General features: G+C 38.0%; 1 protein-coding gene across 1 annotated transcript in view; it reads left to right on the top strand.

Moving 5' to 3' along the window:
- The window catches only part of ARHGAP15 (Rho GTPase activating protein 15), a 449292-nt gene that overhangs the window by 271810 nt on the left and 153462 nt on the right, over positions 1–24020 (top strand). The window contains exon 9 of the mRNA XM_070957014.1: positions 7503–7601. Within this exon, the coding sequence (XP_070813115.1) occupies positions 7503–7601 (99 nt within the window). The remainder of the gene's footprint in view (positions 1–7502; positions 7602–24020) is intronic.

Raw genomic sequence — 24020 nt, 5'->3', positions numbered from 1 at the left:
ATTTCACCCGAGGGAGGGGATGCATTCCAGAGAAGTAAGAGGAAATTCAACTCAGATATTATATGTGGGAGAAGAGGATGGAGACAGTTGCTCCCAAATAGTCCACAGAGTATATTGTAGATGAAGAAGGTAGAGTCCACAGCAGGGGTGAAATCTAAATTTTTTTGCTACCGGTTCTGTGGGCGTGGCTTAATTAGTGGGCGTTGCTTGGTGGTAAGGCGACTGGGAGGGCATGGCTTGTTGATCAGGTGGGCGTGGCCAAGTCAATGTCACCTCTTTGTCCTTTTTTAACCTACAAAACACAACACAACACAACTGGCTCACCCACAATGTAAAAGCAGCTGTGCTAGACCCAAAATGGCCCCTGCAACAAGCAGGAACCTCACACAGCCACAAAAAGCCCAAAAAAACAACTTTCACACTTTACACACACACAACACAACACAACACAACTAGCTCAGTCACAATGTAAAAGCAGCTGTGCTAGACCCAAAATGGCCCCTGCAACAAGCAGGAACCTCACAGAGCCACAAAAAGCCCAAAAAACCAACTTTCACACTTTACATACACAAAATTCCACATACAGCTTTGTGAGATTTTGTGTGTTTGTGTAGTTAGAGTGAAACATGCTAAATCTCAGAAAGCTGCACAAATATTATTTTACTTTTATTTATTTTTATTTTTATATAAAAGCAGCTAAATTTAAAGCTTCCTAAACTTTAAATGGCTAGGTCTAAAAAAAGAACAACTAAAAAAAACCCCAATTAACTAATTTTTTAAAGCTCCCAAAGGGGAAAAAAACTTACCCAATAGAACAGGGGTCTCCAACCTTGGCAACTTTAAGACTTGTAGACTTCAACTCCCAGAATTCCTCAGCCAGCTTTTCTTTGCTGGCTGAGGAATTCTGGGAGTTGAAGTCCACAACTCCCTGCCTACTTAATTGCAGGCAGGGAGATTCAGTTGCTTGCTGATGCAATCGATTGCAGGGATTACAGCAAGGCATTGTGACCAGCAGCTAAGGTAAGCAAGCTGAGGGGGGGAGGGGGAGGGATCGTCAGAGCCATTTAAAAGGAAAAAAGTTTTTTTCTTTTACATGGCTCTGGCGATCCAAGCTGAATTGCCTGATTAGCAGGCAACTCAGCTGGGATCGTCAGAGCTTGGCTGGTCAGAGCCATTTAAAAGAAAAAAAAGGCTCTGATGATCGCATGGCTCAGCTGGGCATGGGGGGCGGGGCAGGGATTTTTGCTACCAGTTCTCCGAACTGCCTGCCGCCATCGCTACCTACTCACCCGAGCCGGTCCGAACCGGGAGCATTTCACCCCGGTCTACAGTCTAGAACAGAGGTCTCCAAACTTGGCAGCTTTAAGACTTGTGGACTTCAACTTCCAGAATTCTCCAGCTATGCTGGCTGGAGAATTCTGGGAATTGAAGTCCACAAGTTTGAAGACCTCTGGTCTAAAAGGATTTTGTCTATACTATAGATGTGAAACAAGAAAGAACTAAGCTCAGAAGAATGACCACATGTTGTTCTTGGTTTGGGACCTGACAGTCCTTCCTCACCTGCAAATTGTTCTTCCTTAAAGCCTAGGATTTTGGCGTATGCTTTGGCTTTGCACCCATAGATGCTTTTAATTTTTCACCCTCAGAAAGTCCTTTACCTGGGTAAATCTGATGCCTGGCTTTTAGGGAATAAACAATTCATAGGTCTGTTTTATCTTCAAACTCTGGCTCTTTTTTTTTTTTTAAAGTAGGATGGTCAGATCATAGGAGCTATAATCATCGTATTTCATGCCTCAAAACTGCAGAATGACTCTCCTATCCTTTCCCCTTGTCTCCTTTTATATTCCTGTTCAAAGCTGTCATGTCCACTACTGCTCCTAATGGATGGTTTTTATGTGCATATAACTGAAACCCATAATGCGAACCATGCTGCTGAACACGTTGTGAATAGACTGCTCTTCTTTAAAAAGGTGGTTGTTGTTTTTTTCCCCCATCCTACAGTATTGACTAACTGTCGGTGTTTGATGTATGGGTTACCAGGCTGATGTAGACTTATGGTTAGAGCTTAAGTTGTTAGTTCTGCTTTTGCAGCCAATTCAGAATAACTACAGATGCCTCAAGATATTAAAATTGACTGCTCAAATGGACTCAGTGTGGGAGTTTCATTGGTTTTAAATTGATAACAGCTGAAAGGGAATGATTAAAGCTGTATAAGGGCATAGAATGCCTCTCCATTTTTCCCTTCTCCCTTTTCACAACTCCTCGCAAACAACTCTTTCTATGGGAATTTTCTTCCCGATGGTAATAATAAAAGTATTTCATTCCTTTAAATTTCCGAATGATGAATAAGGCCATTTCTTCTGAAGAAGGAGCAATTCCTGAGAACCTAGGAAAAAAACTAGGGGAGGACAAAAGAAGTTTCTATTCTAAAGGGAACATTTTAAGTTAAATAGCATTCCATTAGGTGGACATTGTGTCTATTTCCCAGACATTGGAGCTAAATAAGTTGGATGGGAGACATAAACTGTCATAACAGAAGATTAGGAGTATTATGCACATTTTTGCTTATCTTCACTACTCCCTACCCCATTATTAAAAAAAAATGGGTGGAGAGGAGGAAGAAAGTATAAGTTTTAAAGAACATTTTCAGAAACAAATCACACAAAGACCTTTTGCTTTTTTTATTCCCTTGAGAGCAGTTATTGTTTTATTGGAAAAGATATTCTGTATGTTTCTTTATTCCAGGAAGACTTAAACTACTTAGATATGGCAAAGGAGGAATTTTTTTAATAAGAACAACATAGATACTTCCAATACACACATCCAGGCGTACATGATATAGATTCTTTTAATCAAGATTTCAAGAGTCTTTAATAGGTTGTATTCTGGAAGCTGGATCCAGCCCCCAAAGGTAAAAGTGGCACAGATTAAGTAATTATTACTCAGCTAACCCAATTATGGCTTGTCTAAACCAAAATTGTATTTTTGTATTCCTCAAAGCTGCAACAGAAAGGCCAATGAACGCACACACTCGGATTGCTACTGAAGAATGACACTGCTCTATTCGTAGAACAAAGGCATGGGCTAGAGAGTATCAGAACAATTCTTTATTAACGTAACAGCCAACACGTAACATCAGAAACAGAACAACACGAACTTGGCTGACAGCGGCTTAAATAGCCGGCTGTCAAACAGAGCGACCAATCGGAGGCCGCGCAGCTTCCCGCTCGGCAACCCAGGAAGCTTCAACCAATCGGGAACGGGTAGCAACATGCGAGACTATACGTCTTCTCAATGAGGACTTAACAGACACCATAACTGTAAAGGGATTTAGTCCATGGGCACAGACTGAGAGTGAAATATGCATAACTCCAAGTCTGAGGAAAATATAATTCTGTTTTAGATATTGGCATTAGTTTTGGACTGAATTATCAGTTCTCTCTTTTGTGGAAGGGAGAAACCAAGTGAAAATTCATTACCATTAAACTAGTCAGGGAGATTTCTCTACCACCGGAAACATTTGAAGGGGGAAAAATCCTGGAAAAAGAAAACATGAAGCTCTGCAGCTTCCATTTTGTAAATCAATCTCTGCACACCCAATGAAAACTAGTAAAAATGGAAAGTCTCTAAAAATGGTTCCTCTTTTAAGGCTGGTCCAGCAAATGCATTTCCAGCCCAGCTCAATAATGAATTACATTTTCCCAGAGTCTGTTCTTTATATAGACATGGCTGACCCACAGAATGGAAATTTTTCACCAAAATGTTAGCTTCATCAAGTATTTGATTGCAAGTGTGCATGATGAAAAACTTGGGCAAACCATTGTTCTACTTCCAGTGACTTTTGAGCATATGGGGCCTGGGAAAAAAAGCTTTCTGTGTTTAGTAGAAATATCTCAGGGGTGAAATGCTCCTGGTTCGGACCAGATCACCCGATCCGGTAGCGATGGTGGCGGGTGGTTTGGAGAACCAGTAGCAAAAATCTCTGCCCCCTCCATGCACAGCTGAGCCGCGCGATCATCAGAGGCTTTTTTTTTTTACTTTTAAAAGCATTTTTTCTACAATCCCAGCTGAGCAACACGATCGTCAGAGGCTTTTAAAAGAAAAAAAAAGATTGCGCGGCACAGCTGAACACCCCCCCTCGTGTGCTGTTTTACTTACCACATGCCTGCTTTTGACGTGCACTGTGTGCACGCACCTCACATTTGGTGCGTGGTGAGCACTGTGCATGCACAGCCAGCGAACCGGTAGTAAACCGGTTCAGATTTCACCACTGAAATATCTGAATGAAAACTGATGGAATCTTCAGACAAATTTTTCAGCTTCATCCACAGTTGGAAGCGCTAATAAATTTTGTGATCATTTTTTCATTTCTTCATTCAAAACTTTTAAATAGTTTTTTCCAGCAACCAGGTACTTAAACAATATATGTCTGTGTGTGCACAGCTAAATGCCTGCACTGGGCTGTCCTTTTCGTGTTGTCATGGTAAATTAAGAAAATATGTTTATTTATCCAGGAAAATTTCTGTTTACCGGCTGTAAAGATAATTGATCTCAATAGAAGTCATAATGTGATTAAATCTTAAAATGACTGTTCTTTGAACTAATTCTTTGAACTAATCCATACAATTTCTTTGCAAATAATATTGGCAAAATTTTACAAAATAAGCAAAAGAATGAAATATGAGATTTTTGAAACAAAAAAAGAGAGGTTTTTTTTTTTTTTTTACTTGAACACCCTAGAAGAGGCAGAAATCTAAGGATATCACAGTGTTTAATAGTGTGCAGGTTACTATTAGTTATGCATGCTCTCCTAGGATTATTTTAGGCTTTGCTAAGAAACATTGATTATAGAGTGCTGTCAAAGGCCTCTACACTAATTTTCCAAGTGTCATGCTCTGCTGGCAAGGTATGCAGAGACTATCTCTGGGCTTAAATGATGATCTTATAGCCACATTGTTTAAACATTTTAAACCGCTTCTATTGAATGGTTTCTCTCACAGGTTTGATTCATTTTGATTCTGCTGACAAAGTTCCCATTAAGGAGCACTCTCTTCATAATTTGTCAAAAATATGTAGCAGAGATGAAGGAAGATGAAGCTAATTTGTAATCTCAGCGCACTAACCTAGTTATCCTGACATACGTCATGATGTACACCCTCAGCCAGCCAGAGGGTTTTAAAGTTATGAAGCACAAAAATAATAATAATAAAAAAATCATTTTGTAAACTGTACAATTTACAAGCATTGTCAAGGGTCAGGGCGACTTATTCTTAGTAAAATAATGAATCTCCTAAAAATAATAATTAAACACTTGCCAAGGGAAAAATGTCAACTTTGTACAAAAGGTTGGAGTTAATGCAATAACAACTCTTTTTTTTTCTTTTTTTCTTTCTTTTTTTTTTTTTTTTGCTATTGGATGACTGTAATGTAATATAATGATGACATAATAGAGAGGCAGAATATAATAATGTTATTAAATTATTTACCTGAAAGGACTTCAATACCATTACAGTACTGTTATCATACAGTACTGTATGATAACAATGCTACTTTATGTCTTAGAACATTCTGGACCTTTTCTTTCTATTCATGGTTTATAGTCCATCCAGTTATATGTGCAGAGCATATGTACACAGTATGTCTTGATATGATGTATAAATGCAATACAAAGTGTTATTTTTAAAAACAATGGATCGTTTTATTTATTTATATCTCATCTTTATTATTTTTATAAATAACTCAAGGAGGTGAGCATACCTATTACTCTTCCTATTTTCTATACAACAATAACTCTATGATCTGGGAGAAAGTGACTAGTCCAAAGTCACCCACTTGGTTTTCATGCCTTAGGTGAGACTAGAACTCACTATCTTCTGGTTTCTAACCTGGTGCCTAAGCCACTACACTAAATTGGCTTGTCCTATCTGAAGAGAGGATATTGGCATGCCTTCCACCCCCACCTTCATACTGTAGATTATATTGTTTAATGTCATTGTGCACTCTGTGAAAAAGAGTAAAAAAAACAGCTTCAGACCTCCAGCAAATTTCTCTGTTCTTAATTAAACAAGCCTGTTATTTTTCAGGCTTCTGAACAAGCTAGGAAAAAGGATGTTATTCTTTTAAGCAGTCAAATTATTGAGACTTTTGAAACAGTCACATCTTGTTATCACCTTGTGTTAAAGTCTGAAAAAGACAGGTTGCTGTAACGAATATATGAGGCTATTTGTGCTTGTTCTTCACGTTTATTCTTGTTTGAAGTCCAAACCCTGTCCTATTAAACACTTTAAGTGTACATGGGCCAGTTGGTTTTAATTTTAAAATATATGTACTGTCCTTCAAAACTTAGTTTTCAAGCACTTAAAAAAAACATAATTTGAATTTTGAATTTGAAATACAGCTGCAAATGTCAGGTATAAACAATCTACTAGACTGATGATAAACCAAATAGAGTCTTTCACTTATTGGACAGTTAACATTTTCTAAACTCAGATTCCCCATCAAATGGCTATTTTTACACAAGGATTATATTCTCTGGATTATATTACAATGCTGTATACATTTAGTTATTTCAATGCCAGTGCAACTTTCCAGGCCGTATTTTCTGAACAAACCATTGGCCATCTAAGATCACAAGAAAACAGCAACTTTAGCAGGGGTGGATTCTACTTACCTTTACTACTGGTTCGCAATGGATGCGCGCATGTGCAGATAGACAATTATGAGCCTCCCGCCACTTTTACTACCGGTTCTAAAGAACCGGACGGAACCGGGAGCAACCCACCACTGAACTTTAGGCAGCAAGTAATGATCTCAGGATATGCAGCTGTGACCCTCAGCTATTCTTAAAACATTATTTTGGAAGACATATCCAGGCTAAAGCTTTCCTATTGATTTTCTATAGGAATAACATTCAACTACCCAGTCTATTTTACTCCTACATATTGAATGAGAGTGGAAGAAGTAGAATTTTCACCTTACATAACAACCTGACATGAAGATGATTATAGTTGGGGCTTGCACAGAAAAGAGTATCTCTGCTTATCTGTTCTATAATACAGCTGACAGTTCTTGATATCCACACCACTCAGAACTAGCTGTGGATAGCCTTAACTCAGTGTGCCAAGTAAAATAAATCAAAAGTCATAGCTCATGGCCTCAGTCCCAAGGAAAGAAATGGGTTGCAAATTGGTCATACATCAGATTTATCTCACTGTTTTTCAGGGATATAGTCACACAATTTGAGTAGGGATCATTGTTATGTATGCTGTATATCTAGTAAAAACTAAACATACACAATGTTCATAAACATAAGGCAAAACTTAGAATGGAATCCTCTGAGTTTCTTTGATATTATATTTGACAAGCAAACTTTGCTTACAAAACTAGGTAAGTGGATGATAAAACCTTTACAATTTACTATTCACTTTGTTTCACATTTCAGGGGGCTTATTTAAAGTGCGGTTTCTGTTTAATCAACCATCCTCTTGTTTTGTGTTTTCTAGATCAGATTTTTGGTGCTTACCTACACAATGTGTGTGAACATGATGGCTCTACTGTCCCCCACTTCGTTAAAATGTGCATAAAAGCTGTTGAGGAACGAGGTGCGTATTTTGTGATCTACATGCATTCCTAAATGTGGCTGGTATATTTATAAATGAGATTTTAAATTATATCTTTCATTTCCTTACTGATGGACAGCTGGGTGTTAAAACTACAATGATATCACCCCTTCCTACCTGCTTTAAAGATATGTCCTTGTAATGTATACATTCCATTTTCTGCTTCTGAGTAATTTTCAACTAAAATGAAGTTAGCAATCAAGTAAAAGATATTTCTAATGCACAAAACCAACTTTCATGAAGTTAATGATAAAGGAAATCTACTTTTATACAGCAGTTGTATTGTATTGCACTGTGCCAAAAAGGTATCCATCAACACCCTTCCTTCTAAGCCTCCAATACTCCTTTGGAATCTATTCTGGAGGGATCGTAAATCCTTCAAAGCAGCAAAGGGGAGTTAAGGGAAGTGCTAGCATGAGAGGACAGAGGATAAGGGGAAAGCCTAATACATTCATTGAAATATGCTCATGTAATATTATATGTATGCAGGGTTAATGGTGTATAATTCCTGGAAATTCCATTTTACTCATATTAAATGAATTAGGAAAATTATATTCCCAGGATATCAAGTAGCTATGAAATATGGAAATATTAGAGCCAGAAGTATGCAGTGGAGATTTTGGAATGTGGGAGTCTCTTTTAGGATTGCTATCTTTTGAACTGACCACTGCAGCTGTCTCTTTATAAGCTTTTGATCTACATCAATTAGTGATAACATTTAGCTACATTTCATTAGCGGCTTCACCTACTGATTCTACAGGTCAATCCCTTGGAAAATTAACAAGACCCCAGTTTGTTTCATTTTTACAATTTTGGGGTTAGTTGATCACAACCAAGCTTGTAAGAAGAAAGAAAATATAAATTATCTAAAATGTAGATGAATATTCTGGATTAAAAGCCATTACATGTTTGATAGCCTGTGTTGTACAATTTTTAAAAAGCCACTCCTGCTGAATTTGGAACTTTTACCATTGTGATATTAAGTTCCCCCTGGCTGTTCTTGCTCATTGCAAGAGAATTAAACAAGCTTTAGTGAAAGAATACAGCGATGCACTGCTTATGTCCATAAAAGTGTGGACTGGATGCTGGAATAGTTCCTCAGTCTTAGATACCTCCCATAAAGTGGCATTAAACAACTCAAATTCCAAGTACTACAAAATAACTGGTTTGTGGATCAGATTAATTCATTGAAAAATGCAACCCTGTTTGAAAAATGTTCAATAGTAAATGCCTTTGCTAATGCAATGTTCTTATTTATTCTATTGATTGGCTGATTGAATTTCTACACTGCCCACCTTACTGCATAATAAGTGATTCTGAGTGGCTTACAAGTAAAATGAGATTTGAAATATTAAAATATGCATTAAAGCTAATAGAGATGTTAAAGAGAATAAAGATATATTTTAAGATAAGAAAGATATTAAAAGGATGTCCTTATCCTTTCAATATGCCATCTACCTGAGAAGAAAAGTAACCCATATTGCACAGTTCTATAAAGTTATAGATGCGGCTTTCCCCCCCTATTTTTTCCCCTGTGAAGTTAAGATATTTCTCACCTTTAGCAAAGTCCATCCTAAAAGTGCAGACAAAAGAATACTATTAATATTACAATATGTTTTTTGCCATAGACATTACCAATACTAGGAAAGGGTTTTTTCTCTTGGTGGAAAGAGTCATCTGGAATTTTACCTTGGCTTTTTCAATGCTATTGGAAACTTTAAATGTTCTCCTAACTCTGCTGTTTTGAAACTTTTCAGGCAATAAGAATTATAGTGTAGTTTTAACATTGTTGTTTTTTTCTGATATCTATAGAAAGACAGGGACACAGTGGCGCAGTGGCTAAGACGCTGAGCTTGTCGATTGAAAGGTTGACAGTTCAACAGTTCGAATCCCTAGTGCTACACAACGGGGTGAGCTCCCGTTACCTGTCCTGCTTCTGCCAACCTAGCAGTTTCAAAGCACGTAAAAAATGCAAGTAGAAAAATAGGGACCATCTTTGGTGGGAAGGTAACAGTGTTCCGTGCGCCTTCAGTGTTCAGTCATACCGGCCACATGACCACGAAGATGACTTCGGACAGCTTTTTGGCTTAGAAACAGAGATGAGCACACCCGCTAGAGTCGGAAATGACTAGCACACATGTGCGGGGGAACCTTTACCTTTACAGACAGAAACTTTATTTTGGTCATTGACCAATAAAAGCATAATCAATAAAATGATAATCACACAAAACTATTCCCTAACAAAGAAGAACTGTTAGCAGCCATTTAGGGGTGACGTTTACACATAATTTAGCAAAATGTTGCTACTTTAAGCAAAATACATGTATCTTTGTTATTCATAGATACTGCAAATAAATATTATCAGAGTGCCCCAAAATTACTCTCTATACCTTCTAACAGACTACAGACATCTAATACACTTCCTTGAAAAATAGATATTTACATATATACATTCAGTATATACATATACATATGTATTTTCAAGGAAGATGTCTGTAGTCTGTGAGAAGACATGCAGAATAATTTTAATTCTGTAGAATAGTTTTTATAAGTACTGTACTGCATGCTTTTGCTTTGATTTGTATGCTTCCTTCCCTTTACTTACTATAACTTAAAGCTAGCATATGGCATTAGCTAAGTAGAGATATAAATAATAACTAATCTCAGTGGCATGTGATAAAATTTGCATTTTATCACTATTTATGACTTTATCCTTGGTATACATTTTTTTTTTCTTTTCCTGGACTAGGATTATAATTCCTGTGCCTTTACTTCTGTTTACTCAGTGTGTTGTTTTCACTAAATTCTGGCACAAACTATTGCAGGACAGCAGTAATTTATGTGAAGCTAAATCCAATGTTTATGAAAGCTTCTGATGACATTTTAGACAGGGGTTGGTATTAGGAAGCCATATGTGGAGGTGCCAAGTCTCCCAGCATGGCTGGGACTCAACAGATTTAAAGTCCTCCTCCTAATGGCCAGATATGCCTCCAGCCAAGTTATTCAACTACAGAGTCATGGGAAATACTTATGTACCAATTATGGGAAAGGCATAGTTAATGAAAACTGTATGTTTACTTACATAGTCTTAGTAAGATGGCCTAAACATTCATTGCAGCTGGCATCTTGGCTGAAATAGAGAGCTCTGTATCTCTCCCTCTCTCGGTCCTATCTTCATACTGTAACCGTATGGTTTGTTTCCCTTAAATTGAAAGTTTCTTTTCTCTTTCTGAAGAACCTCTATTGCAGAACTAGATTGCACTACTCTGAAGTATTTCTCCCCATGAAAATAAGTACTGGCAGTAAAAAGCCTCAGGTATAACATTCCATATCTTAAAATCAGTTTAAATTCACCTGAATTCATTTGTGAGTTTCACATTGCACATTTACTGGCAATTTGCAAAAATCTTGTCTCATTTGATTAACACTGCCTGCTAGATGTGGCCATAGGCTACGCAAAATCATTTTAAATTAAAAGCTAACAATAATATATTATTTTCATGTTCCATACAAGAGAAGATATACTTTAAAGTAAATGGGATATGGAAAATAATAATATTGAATAAAAGGAAGGAACTTCAGAATGTGTCAGATAGTAATTTCAAACTAAATAGGTCATTAATAATTTCTTGATGCTAAAGGTTTCATTGAAAATGTTATATATCCACTAACGTTGGATTGCATTATTATTTAAATAATTTGACCTACTAGTATTCTTAACTTGTTGCCAGTCCTGTGTCGTATATCCTTATATAAGATTTATTCATCATCATTGTTTTGATTATGAATAGGTGAAAAAAGTTATTTTAATCTAAATGAATACTTCTCCTCCAACACTTTTTAGATTTAATGTTCTGCTTTGTTCCTTTGTTAGCTGTCAATTTAACATTAATATGTTAATGTTAACATATTGAGAGCCATGGTGGCATAGTGATTAAAATGCAGTATTGTAGGCTAATTCTGCTGACTGGCAGCAGTTCGATTCTCACTGGCTCAAAGTTGATTCAGCCTTCCATCCTTCTGAGGTCGGTAAAATGAAGACCCAGAGTGTTGGGGGCAATATGCTGTCTCTGTAAACTGATTAGAGAGGGCTGTGAAGCAGTTTATAAGTCTAAGTGCTATTGCTATAATATGTCATTATTAAAGCTCACCTTTATTATTGGTTAGACTAGAAATTCTGTGCAGGGAAAAGAGAAATTATTTCGTGAAACATTTCTGTTCTAGGATTATTTTCACATCTGTTTTCTAGCTAATTATGCAAGACTGTTGAATTTTGCTTTGTGGCTCACCAACAATTAAAATAACGTATTTAAAAAATATCTATTTAAAATGCATAAGTTTGTAAAAAGAATAGACAAAGATATTAGAGAAACTGGAAATACATAAGTGAGGTGCAGACTCAGCCATAAACTATGTTCTCAACTTCCCACTACAATCCCTCCTCATTACCCACATGGAAATAATATGACTCCTCAGAGATACGTTTTCTGAATGAGAGAGGGCAATATGAAAAGCTCTTGGATCACACTAGTTTGTCATTATTATTTAAAATGAGCCTAACAACAATTTGTTTCTTCTTTCAGATCTGTTTTGATTTTTAATTAGGGTGTAATTGTGATCCATACAAAGCCAATAACAAATGCACTAAAGTTAGTTAGCAAGAGGGAGGAGTCTGTGCATTAATGTAAATGTTGAGTCCAGAGGCCACCGTTGGAAACAGCAATACCAACATCTAATTCTCTCATCTTTCTCTTTCTACTGTGGAATAATGGAAATAATTCAGTGTTGTCCTGCTTTTGAGATGAAAAAGAGGCCAAGGATGCCATATGGTACCCTTTAAACTTAATGAGAAAAGACATGTGTCCATATGGAGAACAAAGGGACAAGTGACAAAATGTATGCCATGACATCACAACACAAATGCTGTTATTTATATACTCATGTCCAAAATTGGGATTATAAGTATGATAGTGCAGCAGTCTCTCTCTCTCTCTCTCTCTCTCTCTCTCTCTCTCTCTCTCTCTCTCTCTCTCTCTCTCTCATCATGTTACTATTTTTTCATCACACAGCTACTTCCTGAGCAAAGAGAGGAACAGGAAAAATATCCTTCTCTTTTATCCCATTTCCTAATTCTGAGTTAAGTGGCTAAACTCACTTGCCCACATCTACCACATAGGAAATGCTCTTTTGATTCAAGCCAGAGGGCCATATCATTCTGCAGACACAGTCATAGGTTTCTAGAAATCCAGAAGCAGGGATTTGCGGTTACTACCAGATCTGGTCAGGAAGAAAAGCTAAAGGCTAGAAGGGTGTTTCTATCATGTCTCGTACTTTAATATCAAAGTATTGCCTTCAGAGAAAATGGTTATGCTGAAAGTTGTTAATATCATGGGACTCCGGTTCTGTAATTTGTCACTTAAAGGCTTTTGGATTTCTTTCTGAATATTCTTAATGGGCTCCATTCTTTTCTTTTTAATTGATCTGGTTCAAAATGTTGTAAAGAATCTTGCCCATATAATTTCTATCATGAGAACCAGTGACACTTCAAGACAACTTGTATACTCAAATTCTTAATGTCAGTGTTTGCAACAACACTGCTGATTTTTTTCCCCCTCTGTTGCAAGAATTATATACAAAAATCACATAGTTGACTCTCAGCCAAAAAGTCCTCCTGAGATCCCTAGCCCTGAATAAAGATTTAAGAAAGACCTTTAGTCCACTTCGAAGAAGGTCCCTGGCTTTTAAAACTTTTATCTCTTAACTTTACTTGTTAGCAGCTGTTCTATTTTTTTGCTGTCATTTGTTTGACAGCATCCAGTTATAGGTTCCGATGTCTGTTTAAAGAAACAGGGAGGTTGTTGGCTTTAAAATCCCCTTACTGCTTGTGTGTTCAACATTTTCCCAGGCTTTTCTGCATAGTTTGCCAAGCAAAGGGACTGACCTTTTGTAGCAAACACTTTTTCATTTCAAAATGCTCACTTTGATTTTTGTCCCATTTTATGCTCATTCCAAACTGTTTACAGCCCACTAAAAATGACTGTGAATTATATGTTTGTGTAATAGATTCCTTTTGTGGTTGAAGAGGAATGTTTACTTTGTGCAATTAGTTATCTTTGGGTAGATTACAGTGACCTGGAAAAAAAGGGGCCTAAAATGATTATAGTACCTTAAAGTATTTCCTTTTGTTATCTCCTGTGGCAGTAATCTAAAAAAAAAAAAAAAAAAAAAAATTCTCCCTGAGCTTGTTTGTGAACTCATCATTTCATATAGAGCAAATGATCTTCTACCAGTCTTTTGCTCAAATAGTTTGTTTTGCGCTTTAATGCAGGAAAGGATTTTAAATTTCAGATTCCCTGTCTCCAAAATGAAGCAGGATTAGGGCAATCTAATCTCTAGACAGAAAAGGGAGCCTTCCCCCCTATATATGTGTGTGTGTGTGTGTGTGTGTGTGTGTGTGTGTAGGTCTTTGGTTATTCGGGTTTTCTCCCACGTAGAATTGGAAGTGTCTTGGCGACCTTTCGACGAAGTCTCATTCGTCATCTTCAGGCTGGTGTTTTCGGCTCCTAGAAGCACGAAGCCGAAAACACCAGCCTGAAGATGACGAATGAGACTTTGTCGAAACATCGCCAAGACACTTCCAATTTTACGTGGGAGAAAACCTGAATAACCAAATATATATATATATATATATATATATATATATATATATATATATACATACATATATATATATATATATCGTTTGACAGACATATGGAATTTTCCAGAATGCATACTGGTTCTTGTAAATACATTTTACAATTCTGTACAATCAATATAAGTATTGTGTGGTGAAGTGTATGATTAAGATGTACACTTAATTGAAAGATTGGGGTTTGGGTAACCACTTAATCATGGGTGCTTTTGGGGTGACTTGGTCCTGTCAGTTTCTCTCAACCTTTTTTTATAAGGTTCGCCTGATTCGCCAGTTGCGTCCCTTTCTGGATCGGGACTCGTTACACACGGTCACTCATGCCCTCATCACCTCCTGCCTGGACTATTGTAATGCTCTCTACATGGGGCTCCCCTTGAGGAGCACCCGGAGGCTCCAACTGGCGCAGAGTGCGGCTGCGCGGGTGGTAATGGGAGCGTCATGGCGCTCCCATGTGACACCTCTCCTGCGCGAGCTGCACTGGCTCCCGGTGGTCTTCCGGGTGCGCTTCAAGGTTTTGGTTACCACCTTTAAAGCTCTCCATGGCTTAGGACCTGGTTATCTACGGGACCGCCTACTACCACCAATAGCCTCCCACCAGCCAGTATGCTCTCATAGAGAGGGACTCCTCTGGGTGCCGTCAGCCAAACAGTGTTGGCTGGCGGCCCCTAGGGGGAGAGCCTTCTCTGTGGGGGCACCTACCATCTGGAATGAGCTCCCCCCAGAGATACGGAGGATCCCGGATCTGCGCACCTTCCGCCGCGCTGTGAAGACCTTTTTATTCCATCAAGCGGACTTGCCTAATCTCCTCCCTCTTTTAATATGTAAATTTTAATCTGTTTTTAAATTATTGGGGTGTTTTAATCTGTCTGGACCAAAATGATTTAATTTGATTTTATCTGGTTTTTAAATTTTGTGTATTTATGTATTTTATTGCTTGGCTGTTCACCGCCCTGAGTCCTTCGGGAGTAGGGTGGTATACAAATCAAATAAACTAAACTAAACGAAACTAAACTCAGCCCAACTTACCTCAGAGATTTTTGTTACTGAAATAAAATTAGGGGAGACTCCCTATAAGATGCTACATTGTCTTATTAAAAAAAGCAAGTTATAAGTAAGATTAAGCCCATTTGATCAACAACAGCAATAATGACATACACAAAAAATTACACTTTATTAACTTTCCCAAAATTTATTTATTTATTTAATAAAATTTATATGCCGCCCTATCTCCGAGGACTCAGGGCGGCTCACAACAATAAAACAACCAGTTAAAAATATAAAATACATAAATGTACGTATGTAATTTATATTAAAACCCCCAAAATCTAAAAACCCTCTCAGTCCAGGCTGGGCAATGTAAACAACCATGTTTTTAATTCGCAGTGGAAGGTGTGAAGGTCAGGAGCCAACCGGAGCCCCAGGGGGAGTTGATTCCAAAGGGTGGGCGCGCCCACAGAGAAAGCTCTACCTCTGGGGGTCGCCAGCCGACACTGTCTAGCTGACGGCACCCGGAGCAGGCCCTCCCTGTGAGAACGCACCGGGAGATGGGCAGCTGTTGTTGGCAGAAGATGGACCGCCAAATATCCTGGGCCTAAGCCATGTAGGGCTTTATAGGTCATCACCAGCACCTTGAATCTCACCCGGAGGGCAACCAGCAACCAATGCAAGTCGCGCAGGAGGGGTGTAACATGGGAGTATCGGGACTCTCCCATCACAACCCGTGTGGCCACATTCTGTACCAGTTGAAGCCTCCGAGTGGTCCTCAAGGGCAGCCCCATGTAGAGAGCATTACAGTAGTCAATGCGGGAGGTAACTAATGCATGAGTAACTGTGCATACGGCACCTCGGTCCAAATAGGGGTGCAACTGGTGGACCAGACGAATCTGGGCATATGCCCCCCTGGTCACAGTTGTTATATGATCTTCTAAGCTCAACCGTGAATCCAGGCGGACACCCAAGTTGCACACCCTGTCTACAGGGGGCAAAATTTAGCCAGCGATGGAATCTCTCCTTCAAATCGAGATGCCAGTATCCACAGCCACTCAGTCTTGGCAGGGTTGAGCCAAAGCCTGTTCCTCCCCATCTAGATCCGTACCGCTTCCAGGCACCGGGACATCATATCGAGGGCATCACTGGGCTGGTTTGGGGTGGATATAAAAAGCTGGTTATCATCAGCATACTGATGATACCCCACCCCGAAACAACGGATGATCTCCCCCAGCGGTTTCATATAAATGTTGAACAGAAGGGGTGAGAGAACCAACCCCTGAGGCACCCCACAAGTGAGGGGCCTCATGATCGATCTCTGCCCTCCTGCCAACACAGCTTGCATCCGACCTGAGAGGTAAGAGGAGAACCACCGTAAAACGGTGCCTCCCACTCCCAACCCCTCGAGGCACTGCAGCAGGATACCATGGTTGATGGTATTGAAAGCTGCCAAAAGATCTAATAGGACCAGAACAGAGGAATGACCTCTGTCCCGGGCCCTCCAGAGATCATCCACCAGTGCGACCAATACTGTCTCTGTGCTGTATCCGGGCCTGAAGCCCAATTGGCACAGATCGAGGTACTTCGCTTCATCCAGGACCACCTGGAGCTGACGTGCCACCACAGTCTCAACAACCTTCGCAAGGAAGCGAAGGTTGGAGATCAGACGAAAGTTGCTCAAAACAGCTGGGTCCAGGGCAGGCTTCCATTCCCTTTGAAGTCAGTCCAGAGCAAAACTATATTTTATGAAAGTCTGATTTTGTGTTTCTTCAAAAATACAACTGGGTATTATTTTCTTTTGACCCCCCGAAAAACAGCTAGGCCTTCTTTTCGAGGGGTGTCTTAATTTTTCCCTCACACTCCTCGCCTGGCCACTGGGCCACTTCTTTCATGGCCAAAAAGAGCTGCCCACTCGCCCAACGTGCCTCGCCTGGCCACTGGGCTGCTTCTTTCACAGCCAAAAAGAGCGACCCACTCACCCAACATGCCTTGCCTGGCCACCGGGCCACTTCTTTCGTGGCCGAAAAAAGCGAGCAAACTGACCCACGTGCCTCGCACAACCTTGCCTACCTGTAATGGTTACTCCAGCTACCCTGTCCACCTGAAAGCTAGCTGTCCACCTGAAAAAGCCTGCCATCGTCCACTCTGGCAAGCCTGGCCGTGCATGTGCTTAAATAGGGCCAAATTTTGGGGGTAGGACTTAATTTTAATTCATGTGCACAAAACAGTGCTGCACAAAGCAGTTCTTTTTGGGGTGGGTTGTGTTTTAGGAGAAATACAGTATATTTCATTCTCAAACATTGCATGATTATCATATGAAAGAATAGATCTTAATTCATGTGATTAACAGAGTGTTTCAATAAGATTTGCTAAGATCAAGGATCATCTTCAAGAAATCATCATCATTCCTCTTTGGTTGTATTTCAATTTTTTCCCTTCCCTTTTTTCAGTCAAATTTAAAGACTACGATGATTAAGTTTGTGCTTCTTTTTTAATTATAAAATGTATAAATGTATAAAGTATAAATATGGTGTTTCATAAAAAAATTATCTAATCAGAAACACTGAACAAATGTTCTAATAAAAAAGATGGTTCCAAATTTAAGAGGAAATATCCATCAAAAATTAGTAAAATACATAAAACAAGTAAACAGGTAAACTATAAGAACAATATTCACATGTTCTCTCAAGGGCAGTTCTTCCAAGGCTAGATTATTTTTATTCTAATTTTATGGTAGAGGTCTCTATATAAATCAGGCATTCTACTATAAGCCTCACCTGATTTTTTTCATGAAGTTTCCTATATAATGCCCTGCAATGGATAATGATTGTCGTAAGGAGCAATGGCTATAGTCAATATGGAGATATACCCCCTATTATTTTATAACTAATTGTTTTAATATTTTTAAAATTTTTATGTTGTAAACTGCTCAGAACCATTGGATATGAGATGGGAAGCAAATAAATTTTATAATAAACCAAACCAAACCAAACACATTGTTCCCAATTTCATAGTTGTAAAAAGAAAAAAAGAAAAAAGAAAAGAAAAAAGGTAAAGATGCTTTGCCCTCTGGCATAGTTTGAATATTTGAAATGATGTGACTTCAATCCAAACTGTGTAAATGAAAAGAATACAAAGAATAAGAGGCTCAAAAAAAGAACATTTTTCTCTAGCACAATGAAAAAAATAATAATTCAGTCATTAAATGATATTATTCAGTCTCTTTTGTAAATTTAGTGCTGTGTTGGCACACAAAATGCTTTCTTGCTCTGATTCCATGAACGGCTTCTCAGACTTTCTGTTCTGTCATCTCCCCCAACTGTCTGGGTCAGATTTTAAGGGCTAGTGGGTGGGTGACTGTTGGTGGGAGAGGGGTCACTTCCATGCCATTATTTGGAAGGTTCTTCTTCTTCTTCCTCTTCCTCTTCCTCTTCCTCTTCCTCTTCCTCTTCCTCTTCCTCTTCCTCTTCTTCTTCTTCTTCTTCTTCTTCTTCTTCTTCTTCTTCTTCTTCTCCTTCTCCTTCTCCTTTTCCTTCTCTTTCTCTCCTTCTCCTCCTCCTCCTCCTCCTCCTCCTTGGTCTATTTACATTGCCAACATGATTTCAGGACCTATCATTACTGAAATTCTGTAAACTGTTCTGTATATCCTTTTGGCTGAAGAGCCGAGTAGAAATGCATTAAATAGCTGCCATGTCACTAAGAGTTACTGAGCCCTGATATACAACATAAGAGCGACTCCAAGCTTATTTCAGAACCTTGTCATCTCCTTTGAGCTAATTCATTTGTTATAAACATCTACATTTACCCCAAAATCCACAATATCTACAGATTTGTTTTATTTTTCTAAGTTTATTTACAAATTGCTTATCCCTGATGGTTGCCTTTTAGCAAAGAGTTCCTAAAATCTTTTTTTTTCCCCATGCTTCCTGCTTTATATAAGTTTCCAGTTACCTTTGAGAGAAGTACCCTGAAAGTGTAGGGATCATATTGCTCTGCTAGATGATCTGAGCTCTTAGTTCTGGTAATTTTGTAGCATACATTCTTTCCCAGTTTGGGAAAATCTATTATACTTGGATCCAAGCATGCACTAAAAGCTAATACTTCCATGAAAAATGTGCAATTTGTACTGTTTAATGTCTGACAAGATCCTTGAAGAGTTTTTTTATGATTTGTCTCTTTCCAAGATTTCAGCGCCTTGTTTTTATATGCACGTAAAGGGAAAAGAAGCAAAACAAAATGATAGCAAATGCATGCTATTTTAGAAGGGGGAAAACATTCAGCTTTTCAATAGATAATATAATTTTGTATTACAGAACTAAAAAAAAATGAGTTCAGGTCAGTAAAATACATACCTTATCAACCCATTGATTTTATTGCTTTGTGGAATACAAACAAATATTAGCCAAGCCACATTCCAAGCAAATTTACCTTGGAAGTTTATGATATAAAAAGATGTTTTTAAGTTATGAGCAGAAATTAGCAGCAAATGAATGCAAACATCTTGGCAATAATTGCTCTACGGATTCTGCCTTCTGACTCATTTTATCCAGCTACAGCCACCTTCTTCAGAGCAAAAGCTAGTTCATAATTTTGTACAAAGTCCAAGTTACAATTGGCTCAGAAGGGTATTTTCTCTCTGGGGCCTCAGTGTCTGTAAAAAAAGCCACACTCTGGGTCTTTTTGTTTTTTAAGGAAAAAGGGGGGGAAAGGCATTAAGAGAAAACATTTTAGAAAATGTACTATGTACAAATTAGAAGGAAAGCAGAAAAGGAAGAAGGAAAACAATGCATTGTTGAGGAATGATCTAAAAAGTATGAAGAACAGAACCTAAGCTGCATTTTTTCTATAAAGTAAAATAAAATAAAATAATGGAACTACAAATAACAGTACAGTACCCCTTTAAGCCAGTTGCCATCTTTCTTGAAGTCACCTGATACCTGCCTCATTGACTAATTCATTCCAGAGAAATGTATCCTATGCTAATAAAAGAAAGCATTTGAATGGTAAGAGTTGCCAGAACAAATAAGTGGTTACTGACTGTTTACCACAGAAACATTTGCTGTGACAGGACTAAATTCATACCTGGGAGCACTCCAGTGGTTTTCCTGGCACACCAGCCTGAGCGGCATTTATGCTTGCCCCTTTTTTTGCTATAAAAACCAGTCTTTTGCTAACCGTTTAGAGTAAAGGCAATATTCAGAAATAAATCCCAATCAATCAGTGCATTTACCATAAAAAATAGACTCTTCTCCACTTCATTAATTTATTTAATTTGGAAAGTTAAATTTCACAGCTTGTTCTAGCGCTCATGGAAATGGAGGAACTCAAGCAGTAGGCAATACCCCCAATCAAGGAACTACCAACTGAGACCAATAAGCTAACAATAAGCAACAGCCTAATCAAGGAACCAACCAGGACACTATTGACAGGGCAAGCCATTAGTATATAAAAACAGAGCAAACCCACTCCTTTCTAACACTGATGATGTTACCTAGTTGGGGAATAAAACGTCTGCAAAGAAAACAACCAAGCTCAGAGAGCATCAAGGATCCCACTCAAGGAAATGCTAGGAATTCTTGATAAACTAGGAATAAAATATTTCCTGATTAATTAGTGGCTTAACTTTTGCTAATATTTGTGTAATATTACTTTTTCAAGGAGCTCAAAGAAACATATATTCCCTTTCCTTCCTCTCTCCGGGTCTTCCAACCCCCCCCTCTTTTTTTTTTAATCCACACAACCACCATATAAAAAGTCAGAACAAGAAATACTGACTGATCAGGAGAACCCAATAAAATCCAAGGCTGAATTGAAGGTTGAATTTCCTAAATTCTAGATAGCAGCTCCTTACTAACTGGTGAATTGCCAGCTAATAGTTGATGGAAAAAAGGGATTTATCTTTTCTGTCACTGACAAATAAAAACATAGTGGCAGCAAACTCTGCATACTGTATTTTTTCTAGAGATTTAAAAATATTCCACAGTAAAAGAATAAAACTTTAAAACATTATCGGAAGCTGAAAACATACTCAATCCAAAATCTCTGATATACAGTAATGATTATTCATAAATTCCACCATAATGATTCAGTTACTGCAATGGGCTAAAACAGATGATACTTACACCGTGGATCAGTTTTTAGTTTACAGATTTTATTTGCAAAAACTGCTCAGGAATCCTATCTGTAGAACAACCACTATATGCAGAAAGTTATAAACTTAATCTGCTCCCCCCACTTTTTCCAGGCATTTCCTTCAGTGAACATTGTTCAATTTTTTTCTGAAACTCAATTGGAATCAATGGAATTTGGGCATAGATCTCCTAATCCAGATTATTTCCATAGCAATTACTTTTAGTGTTCCCTGGGATTAGAACTCTAAAAACCATGTGGGATTCTAATAGTAACTAGTTGTTTTGTTTTGTTTTGGCAGTAGGTGTCACATGTAGATCCAAACAAGACTGAGTTTGTGATATAAAAATAGATTGTAAGTGAGTTGGGCCATGAATTTCTCTCCTCCTCTTAGACTTCTGTGGGTGCCCAAGAAAGCTCCCCTCTCATAGGTAACAGTCTTTTAGGGGGATTTGCAGCTATGTTATGGAATAATAAGTAATCTCCTTATCTGTCACAAGACCCAACTCCCTGCTCTATGGCTGCCTGTGTTAAAAAGAAAAATAGATGTGTTCAACTTCTTCAGTTGATATTAATGGTCATTCATGACCAACCATTTCAATAGGATTTAATTAAGCTTATTTAGGCTTCAGTCTGACTTTCACTTAGGAGTCTAATTTAATTCAGTGTGGGTTTAATTTTGAATGAAATAATAAAAATTCATATGTCAATCGTAATATGTTATCACTGCAGTAACTATGCCTCCACATCAGGGGTGAAATCCAGCAGGTTCTGACAGGTTCTGGAGAACTGGTAGCGGAAATTTTGAGTAGTTCGGAGAACCGGCAAATGCCACCTCTGGCTGGCCCCAGGAGTGGGGTGGGAACGGAGATTTTGCAATATCCTTCCCCCAGGAGTGGGGAAGGAATGGGGATTTTGCAGTATCCTTCCCCTGGAGTGGGGTGGGAATGGAGATTTTTACAGTATCCTTGCCATGCCATGCCCATCAAGGCACACCCACAGAACCAGTAGTATAAAAAATTGGATTTCACCATTGCTCCACATATAAACTGTGAAATCATGACCATCCATAGACATTCAGACGATACTGACCTTCACCAATCCGCATGTAGACATAATCTTGAGCTCTGCTCTGATGTTTTAAAATGCTAAAACCTAAATATTTTATTTCGCTCTCAACAATATGCATGGAGGCTTGCAGTAATACTAGCAGAGCAATTACTGCCTGCCTATGAACTTGTGTAGTCTCACATACGAGTGATATATTATTCAAAAAAGTCTTTAAATGTTAGAAGACTTCTATCAGAAAGTTCTTCCTGTTCTTTAAAAACTTTTCTTGCTGATTGTTTCCTGAGTGAAATAGATTCGTAACTAAACAGATGTGAAAAATGACAACATTATTGAATAATGTACATATTCTCTTTAAATATATAATTGTGGCTATTATTAGTTCCCCTTTAGAGATATTACTAGCAATGAGCTTGCTCCTCTCTCTGTTGGGATCTCTCAAGAAGCTGAGCATTGTTTGCATAGTATGGTAAGAAGCATATGGCATAAAATTTTAATTAATCTGATAAGTAAGGAAGCAGTTTTTTTTTTTAAAAAAAAAAAACAACCCTAAAAAAGCAGCCACTGAACTTATTGGAAAGTAAGGATCTAAGTTTCTGCACTGTTCAAGAGTTACCACACAACTTTTATATATTTAAGATAATAAGAAGTTTGTAACCATATGCCTTAGTAACTTAGTTTTTTCATAACAGTCCTGATCTCATTGACTTCAGTGAAAAATGCCCTCGTTTTAAACTAATTTGTAATTGTAACAAATGTATTTCCTATAGGTGCTGCCCAGCTAAGCTGCTAGGACAAAATTTTTCCCACCATAAATTATTTCAGGGTTCTCTCATGTTAGTTATTGAATTTCTTATGCTTTTGAACATGATGTGAAAGCTGACATGTGCTTCCAAATTTTTGTTACATATGTCTGTATTTCATAATTGGTATGATCTATTTTTCACTTGAGCACTAAATTGTCAAATCTCTGATACACCAGTGGGTAACTTCACAGTTATCTGTATCTAGAAATATATTTGCAATATTGTCTTCCTATCTATTATTCTTTCTTTACACCCTTTTGTCCACAATTCAGATCACTCCAAAAACGCATTGTACAGTTGCCCTTGTCATTTTGAAATGCATGTATTTGTTTAAATCCTTTGCCTTGTTTCTTCAGAGAGCCTAAGAAAGTAAGGAACAGAAGTTAAAATAATTATTTTAAAAACATTTTGGCAACAGAAAATCAACTATAAAACACTAAAAAAATGAGGTCAAAAATAATAATAGCCCAAGTATTTCAAACCAATGTTTTTTAAAAAGGACAAACCAATGTTTTTTTTAAAAAAAGGACAGTGATAATTCTTGGTCACTGAGCATTTCTTTTTCAAATGGAGGATTATTTAGACCACAAAGTTGGAAATTGAAGTCCACACCTCTTAAAGTTGCTGAGATTCAGAAACTCTAGTTTAAGACCATCCAATGAAAAAAGAAGAAACATTAAAGACTTTCAGAAGGGAGCTGTTCCTGGTCTTTTAGGG

The sequence above is a fragment of the Pituophis catenifer genome, unplaced genomic scaffold (genome assembly GCF_029215685.1).
Source record: "Pituophis catenifer annectens isolate HBS135680 unplaced genomic scaffold, rPitCat1.0.hap2 SCAF_1, whole genome shotgun sequence".
Classification (NCBI taxonomy): Eukaryota; Metazoa; Chordata; class Lepidosauria; order Squamata; family Colubridae; genus Pituophis; species Pituophis catenifer.
The sequence above is the reverse complement of the archived record's forward strand: the minus strand, read 5'-3'. Positions and strand labels throughout refer to the sequence as shown.